Source organism: Mauremys mutica, chromosome 1 (assembly GCF_020497125.1).
Source record: "Mauremys mutica isolate MM-2020 ecotype Southern chromosome 1, ASM2049712v1, whole genome shotgun sequence".
Classification (NCBI taxonomy): domain Eukaryota; kingdom Metazoa; phylum Chordata; order Testudines; family Geoemydidae; genus Mauremys; species Mauremys mutica.
Window position 1 is genome coordinate 359501058 of NC_059072.1, and position 9041 is coordinate 359510098.

General features: G+C 46.5%; 1 protein-coding gene across 1 annotated transcript; it reads right to left on the bottom strand.

Annotated features, from left to right (window-relative positions):
• Positions 1-7512: 7512 nt before the first annotated feature.
• On the bottom strand, positions 7513-8448 carry LOC123361744 (olfactory receptor 51G2-like). Its single transcript, XM_045001864.1, has one exon. It carries the CDS (start codon positions 8446-8448, stop codon positions 7513-7515), a length of 936 nt encoding a protein of 311 aa, XP_044857799.1.
• Between the last annotated feature and the right edge of the window lie 593 nt (positions 8449-9041).

Sequence of the window (9041 nt, forward strand, 5' to 3'; positions counted from 1 at the left end):
TCATATATTAATCCCAATGCCTGTTACCACTCTGGATACAGGCTACAGACTGACAGAACAGAACCTGAGGAGAACCTGGCAACTATTTACCCAAAGACAGTTACTGGAGTTTTGTTGGCAGACAAGCAACTGAATGAGGGCTGAGATGTGCAATCGTTACAGATCCTGAAGAAATCCAGATGACAAACACTACCCTGTAAGTCACACGCTAACATGAGAATGAGAAATCATCTTTGAAAGAAGATCAGAAGGGAAAGAATGGGTTGATGTGTGTGTACAAAAGTACAGTTGTGTAAACATTATGCGAAAACTTTAAATTGTAATACAAACATTATAAACTAAACTTTCATGACATGAATATATGTTGAATGCCAGCTGCAGAGTTGTTGAAATCCTTAAGGCAAGAAGCAATGGTAACATTATGATTAATGTATTTTATTCTAGAAAGTATTTCAGAAGTTCTCCAAATAGTATTTGAAATGGGTTTGTGCTATTAACACTTTGTTCAGTGAACAGTTGTATGATACTGTCTCCTGGTAACTGACCGGAAGCTGTTTCTAACATTTATATTCAGAGTCATGAACACAATCTCTCTGCATACCTGTGCAAGACTTTCCAAAAAGTTATGAGAGAAAAGAACTGATAGTTTGTGTTTCAGCAAACACTCAAGTTTAGGTGCAGGAATTTATGCCCATCACCTGTTACACGAGCATGGCTAAAGTAACTTACATACTCTGCTTGATATTAGCGCAAAGGTAGCGTTTGCATATTCACACTTTTGTGATGCCATCCCTTCCCCCACCCAGCTGAAGTTACTCTGTTACCTTGTAAGTTGCTAAAAATCTACAGCCCTTACATGGGGAGAGGATGCAAATCCTGTGAGGAGGTAGAGAAGCTTGTAGGATGATTGAATTCCCCAACGTAATGCCACATTGTTTCCCTCCTTTGTTAAAATGATTTTGCTACACTCGGACTCCGTGCTTGCAAGTGGGGAGGTATTGCCTCCTAGAGGCGCCTGGGGTGGTGGTATGTAATTGTCCCAGGTCACTGGGTGGGGGCTCGAGCCGGTTTTGCACTGCGTTATTGAAATGGAACCCCTGGATACTGAATCTGGCCCTTGTTGCTGCCAACTCAGAGGGGCAGAAGGGTTACACAAATAAGGCTTTTCCAGGGGTTCCCTCTCTTATAAAGCTGATGTAACCACCCTAGCAGGCGTCTGTGGTAGGGTGACCATACGTCCTGTTTTGGCCAGGACAGTCCATTTTTTAAGCTCTCTCCCAGCCACCCCAACTTCTTTTTTCAAAAGAAGGCATTTGTCTCTTGGTGACTTGAGGACGAAATGGGACAAATGTCCAGGTCTGTGAAAAAAGTGGGGAAGTGGGGAATGGAAGAATAGTCGGGGAAGATGAGTGGAGATGTCAGCCCCCGAAAGGGGATGAGATGGGGTGGGGGGAAGATCAGCGTTCCAGCCAAAGGTGACACCCATCCTGAGCGCTGGGTGAGCCCCTCTATGGTTCCAGCCACGTGTAACAGTCTCGCGTGTGAGAGGGACGGGACATTCTTGGTTGAGAAGCTGAGGGTCTCCAGTTTTCTCACTGGTAAATACGGTCACCCTAAATGCCTGTTCTGCATGGGAGACCGACTTGGGGCTAGTGCTGCCACCTAGGGGTGAGGTCCTACTGCACGAGGGACAGAGGCTCACTGGTTGAGCTAGAGCTGGGCTGGAAAGCAAAGTTTTTTTCACTCTGTGAAAAATTTTGACCCAAACTGAAATGTTTCCTTTTCATTCACTTTTTTGGGCTGAGTTTTCATAGAAAAAGGATCATTTTACTCTCAAAGTTCAGTTGCCATGATGCTGCCCAGTTGCAACCGCCTGGATCCCCAAGAGAAACAAGTCTTTTCATCTGCCTCGTCCTCGTAACATAAATGAAGGTGGCACTGACGGAGTCTGTGGCTGCGTTCTGCACGTCCCATCTCTGTGCAGCCCCTTCCACCCCGTACAACGCCTCTGCAGCAGATCCTGCGGGCAGCGTCTCCTGTGACAGGCCCTGGTAGCACATCTCTGATGAACCTGTGCTAGCAGGGAGCTGGAGAGGGTCCTAGAGCAGGTGTGGAGGCACAGAGATTGGGGGTGCATGGGCCTAGCTACTAGTGGATCACTGAGATCTGTGCCTAACTTTGGAGATCCTTGGATCTTTCATACCCCTTTTCATTCTTCAGGGAGAAGGGAAAGGACCCCCTGCCTCGGAACAATATGAGGGAAATTTCCATTTGGGAGCCTTGTGGAATCTCCCTTCCCTGGTCTGCATGCTGGGTTTCTAGTGCAGGACAGGAGTCTGCCAGGGAGAAATCAGTTCCTATGTTGTTGTTGTTATAATTTCATTTCAGCAAGATCACAGCTGTGACAGCATCATCATTAATTGTAATGTGGGGGCTTAAGAGGGTGCACTCCCACAAGGAACCAGTATGCCTTGCTGATGTAAAGAGTGAATAATGTCACCTACCGTGTCCACGGCCTCAGGTTTGAGAGGGGATTGCTTGGTAGGTGGAGGGAGTTGACTGGTAGCCTGGATGGATGGGCAGAGATGAGCAGGCACCAAACTGCAAGACAGCTTATCCTTTGCCCAAACAGAGGGGAACCGGGAACATAATTCTTGAAAAAGGGTTAGAGGTGTCCCAAGCGAGAGCCATGGATTTGGCAGTTGCAGCAATGTATCATTACGGCGAGGAATGGTATGAGTACACATACGTTTATCAGTAAAGGTAACTGAACTCTGAGCAAGATTAAGAGTCACTGCAAGATCGCAGAGGGCGTCCATGCCCAAAACAGTCCCCTCTGCATTTGGAGTTACATAAAAAGACTGAGTCCAGAAGAATAGATTTGATTTTACAAGAACAGGGTAGCCTTTATAAGCCGTGAGTTGTGCACCTCCTACCCCTGAAATAGTAATACACTGTTTAGTAGTGGGGAGGGGGAGTTCGGTAATGGAAAGAGACACTTCCGTGTCCACGAGAATTGTGCATGGCCAGCCCTTTATCCAAGCTTGTAAGTGTGGCCTTGAGGGATTTATATCTGCATCTTTAGTACTGACAAGCGGGGTGGGGACGACACACTGGATCCTAGTGGGTCATGGAATTTAATAGCCTGGCCATTTCCTTTTTGCTGAGGTGTGAGTAAGGGTTGGCAGCTGGTTGAGATACTGGTTGGGGCCGGTTGCCTAGGGTTACTTGACTGGGTCATCTGGCTGCCAATGTCCAGTCTCCCCACATACAAAACACTGCAAGGGCAGGGGGCGGTGGGGACGGGACCAGGACCAGATTGAAAGGGCAGTGAGGTACTGCAGGGATTCAATTGACCATGATTCTGTCCTGATTAGGCTTTTGGGCTTTGTGCCTGCAGTTCTTTTGGGTATGCCCGAGACAGCCACAATTATAACAGGTGACATTACCTTCTGCTGTTACCACAGACACGCGAGTAGCCTTGGTTTTTATATTTTCAGCTTGTTTGGCTTCACATTGAGAGGCCCACACTCAGATGGATTTATAATTAGAACCTGGATTCACTCCCAAGTTAAGGGCTGTTTGCTGGTGGGAGTTAAAACCTTCCTTTCACATTTTGAGAAACACCTGATCAGTTTTCTTTGGCTCGGCAATACCTGCATTGCTTGAATACATTTCCCATTTTACCTCACAATATTGAGCAGCAGGTTCGTCTTTGCCTTGTACGCATCCCACTATTAGTCCCCAATTACCGGCTCCGTTCCCCAAGGCATTTTGGACGGCCTCCTTAAAATCAGCGCAGGCACGAATCATATCACTTTTTTATTTAAATTTGACGGAAGCCCAAGTGCTGTTCCGGTGCTCTTCTGAGGCGATCTTGACCCATGGACGGTCGAGGCATTTAGCCTTAGTTAGGATATGAAGATCCCTGGGATGTAATGTATAGTGGGTAATCATGTGACTAATCTTTTTTTAGAATACCAAATGTGGGTCTTTGGGCTTTAGATTAGGGAGATCTTTTACTGAGCCTCTTCTTTCCTCTGTGCCGAGAGGAGTGAACTTACAAGTATTTTGAGCCACTCTGTTATCTGCTGGCCCTGACCACCGCGTGGCTACTTGGAGAGGGGCCAGGGGAGCACTGGCACTTCAGTCTGGATTAGAAGGAGGAGGCCAATTATCCCAGTTTTCCCCCCTGTGTGCCAGGTTCCAATCTTGGATTAGTTTTTCAAGGTGTTTCCAATTAATTTTGTTTTGGTTTTTATTAGTATTGCTGCTTGAATCCGTTAGTAAAATAACCCATCTGTCGTATGCTAGCAGCAATACGGCGTGCAGAGAAGCTGCTTTCTTTTATTTTTGTTTTCAGAGTATTGTTTTGTGCTTGAAGCTCACTTAATATGTGGTTAAAATCTGTCTTTTGGTTCAGCTCTGATGTAAGTGTCTTTTGGAGTGTTGCCAATTCCCGTAGCTTCCTTTCATATTCACAGTACAGTATTTTGATTCCTTTCTCTAACTTTCCTTTTCTTTGACTAGACTACCAGAACACGCTCTTCTTCACACTCACACCCTCATTCCATCCACCCTCTGCCATCGTCTTTCGAACCTTCCCATGTTTTCCTTTTATGAAATCAATGAGTGTCCCTCACGTAGAGGGTATCATTGATACACCCTGGGGCAAGTCATATGACATTGTTACCCAGCTTCCTGAAACCCACTCAAGCAGCGTTTCAAGGGAACCGACCAAGGACACCCTTGTACTCAGCACTACTGAAGCATAATCTGGTGTTCAGTACCTGGAATTGCGGCCTTTGCCTAACAGCAATCCCTGCAACCCAAAAACCCTGGCCACAAACACAATCCCATTCAGTTCTCTTGTTTGTGCATCCTCTATATGTGGGGTTATAGTGACCAATTATATACTTTTTTTATTCCTTTAATTGCAATTATTTTGTTTTTACAGAGACAAACATTGTTTTAGAGACAGAGAATGCACTGAACATGACAGTGACAGGAACAGAACATGCGCATTAAACTGATTTCATTACATGAATTATTTATGACTACCTTAAGGCGAAGAGGTGGGGTGGGGGTGAGTGCTGTGAAAGGAGGGCTTGTTCTGTTTTAAGAGCCGAGTTAGACAGGCTTTGCTCTGGAGATAGAGGAACTGAACTGGCCCATCTTACATTATTTTGGGAAGCCAAAGACCTATTGGGACACACCTTGGTTTCCCTGTGTCTCTGAGAGCATCTTCCCATCTTTTCCCTTTCTTAAGGAAGCAGCCTGTGCTGAAACCCTTCTGAGCCTGGGCCTTGTCACCGTAGTGAGCCAGTTACAAGTGTTGGATTCACTGGCCTCAGTGAAGTTTAGAGCAGCCTGGGGACTGGGCTGACCTACTGTAACAATGCAGCCTCTGGTGGGACACCACTGAGAGTGTCAATTCAGGACAAATTGCTTGGAGCAGGGCAGTCACAGCCCAAAGCTGGGTGTCCTTTATTACTAAGGCACCAAACCAGCCAAACAGAGAGGACTTTGGTTTCACCTCACTCGCTAACCAGAAGTCACACAAGTAATTCCCTCAGACACTCCAGTTCCCCAGTATCACCACCAGGGCCACTCCTCATGGGGATGAATGGTTATGAAAACCAATGCCTCAGTAAAAGAAAAAATGTTCTCCTGATCCCATAGGACTAAGCCCCAGACCCAGGTCAATATACAAGTCAGATCTTACCCATAAATCATGCTGGTAACAGTCATAAAAACAGTCATAAAAAGAAAGCAATATACATGAGAGCTAAAATTGGTTAAAGTAATCAATGACATACAATTATGGTAAAGTTCTTGGTTCAGGTTTGTAGCAGGGATGGAATAATCTTCAGGCTCAAATAAAGTCTCTGGAGAACATCCACAGCTGGGATGGGTCATTCGGTCATTTGTTCAGTGCTTCAGTTTGTAGCAAAATTCCTCCAGAGGTAAGGAGCAGGACTGGAGACAAAATGGAGAAGATGCAGCTGCCTTTTACAGTTTCTTGCCTAGCGGCCTGTGCTTCCTTTGTTCCAGACACAAGCTGCCAAGCGCATAGATTAGAAGTCTTAGGTCTACACTTACTGCGCGGGTCGACGCGGAGAGTTCTATCTAGACGCGATAGTTCGAACTCCCCGCGCGCTCCGGTCGACTCCGGTACTCCACCACTGCAAACGGCGGTGGCGGAGTCGACCTTGGAGCCGCGGACTTCGATCCCGCGGCGTCTGGACGGGCGAGTAGTTCGAACTAGGGTACTTTGAATTCAGCTACGCTATTCACGTAGGTGAATTTGCGTACCCTAGTTCGACCCCCCTTCTTAGTGTAGACCAGGCCTTAGAGTTCTCTCCATAGGCATGTCTCTGCATACCTTCCTGAGTCACAAGGTGTATCTGCCTTCTCTCAATTGGTCAGTTGTACAGCTACTGGTCCTTAATGGGCCATCAAGCAGGCTAGGCAATGCTGATGCCAAATTGTCTGGGGTGTCACCCAGAAGCATAGCACAAGTTTGAAATACAGACAGTATCGAATCAATACTTATAACTTTAAACACAAAAATGAAACATGCATATAGACAACATCATCATAACCAGCAAATCACAACCTTTTCATAGACACCTTATTTGAACTCCTTTGAACACGATTTGGTGCCACTACAGGACGTTGGTTGCAACAATGATCAGTACAGTCACAGTTCATGTCAATTGCGTACCACATACTCCCATTGATAACAGCTTCCTAGAGCACAGCACACTCTGGCCAAGTCCCTGAGGACAAATGGCACCCCAGTATGCCTCCTTCAGTCCTGAGGTGGCCCTACTGGCACACTGACCTTCTCTCTGAGATCCTTGCAGTGACTTACTCTCAGCTTGGGATACATAAAAGACAAGCCCTCTTGCTGAGGTTACATTAATTGTATCTTCTCCAAAACACAGATTCTCTGACCCTCTAACTCCATCTTCCCCCTTTACTCAGGAACATCCCCACCATCTTGATTGCTGGGATGAGATTTGTTTCAGACTTGCCACATCCCCTATTCCCCTTTCTCTCATGAAGCCCCACCCTGTGCCCCATCTCTTCCCACTAAGCTCTGCCCCCTGCTTCTCCACTGTCCCCGATGGTCTACCTCCCAGCCAGGCCCAAGTAAGGCCATGGTAAGAGCTGCTCCGGGATCACAGCTTCATGTGAGGAGGACTCTCCACTTTCCCTGGCTTGTACATCCTGGGGGGTAAAATGTGGAGGGTCTGGGGCACCTCACAGACGCTGTGAATCTCTGGGCAGTTCTTACCCTGGCCCAACTCTGACATCCAGCCAGAAAGAGGGATCAGAGTCTTGGTTAAAGGGGAGTAGTAGGGATGGGACCTTGGGGGAAGAGATGAGGCAAAGGGAGGAGCTTCAGGGGAAAAGGAACCAGGGTGGAATAGCTGGCCATGGCCATCACTCATGTTTTTTGTCTCCTGTGTCACAGGCGCTGGAGCTGGGTGATGAACTGACCCTTCACTTGACGAACGCCCTCATTATCCTCCCACGAAGATTTTTGCTTTTCACACTGTACACAATGGGATTTATCAGGGGAGGAACCAGCAGATAAATGTATCCCAGGGGAATCTTAAGTAAGTGAGAAGTGCCATTCCTGAATCTGTGTATCACGGCCAGGCCAATGTCTGGTATGTAGAAGACCAGGACGGCACAGAGGTGAGCGACGCAGGTATTCAGGGCCCTGAGGCACTCCGTGTGGGATGTGATGCTCAGCACTGTTTTGAGGATCATCACATAAGAAAGGAAGATGAGCACCGAGTCTAACCCCACTGTTAAGATTGCCATAGACAAGCCATAGATGGTGTTGACTGTGATGTCCGAACAAGCCAACTTCATGACATCCTGGTGCAGGCAGTAGGAGTGGGAGAGGACGTTGGCTTGGCAGTATCGGAACCGTTTCAAGAGAAAGGGGAATGGTAATGCTATGGCCACTCCTCTTAGCACAAACACCAACCCCATCTTGGCTATTCTCGGCAGGGATAAGATGGAAGTATATCTCAGTGGGTTACAGATCGCAACAAAGCGGTCAAAAGCCATCAAAACGAGCACAGAGGATTCAATTTTTGCAACAAAATGGATGAAGAACAGCTGGGCAAAACAGGCATTAAGGCTGATCTCCTGAGAGTTAAACAAGTATATGCCCAAGATTGTCGGCATAGTGGCTATTGATAAGCCAAGGTCTGTGATGGCCAACATGGAAAGGAAAATGTACATGGGCTCATGAAGGCTTGGATCTGTTCTTATAATAAACAGAATGACTGAATTTCCTACTATCGAAATAACATATATTAAGCAGAAGGGGATAGAGATCCAGAGATAGATGTCTTCCTTCCCCGGTATCCCGGTGAGAAGGAACACTGCCGAGTTGAAGTTGGTGTCATTGACAGCTGACATAATGTACTGGGGTGTTCCAAAGAGTTTGGAGATTTCCTTCCTAAAAGAAAAAAGAACAGGAGACTAGATGATATTTAACAAGACATTTTTCTGAGTGCAACTTGATAGACTCCCAGGAGCTTAAGGAAGATCAGCAAATACATAGTCTTGGATTTGCAGCACCAATAGGAAGACTGGATCAGACCTGCAGTACATCTCACCGAGTATCCAGTGGTCAGTTCAAGATGATGCAGAGGAAGGTGGAAGAAGCCCTGCAATAGGCAGCTATGAGATAACCTGCTCCTAGAGAAAGTTGCCCCCTGACACCAACTAGTTAGACATATTTTGTGATGTAAATCTGGAAGGTTTAGATCTCTTTCAAGACTTTTTAAAACAAATCCTCACTACTGTAATTGGATTTTCTGGTTACCTTATTTAAACATCCAGTCCCTCTTTGAATCCTACTTAGCTCTTGGCCCCACTGATATCTTGTGGCTCTGAGTTCCGCAACCCACTTGAGCACTGTGTGATTTTATAGTTGTGAGCTTCCTAAAGGCACCTTGTATGGCCCTCCACTTCTGAGTGTGGCCCATTGTATCACATGTATCACATTG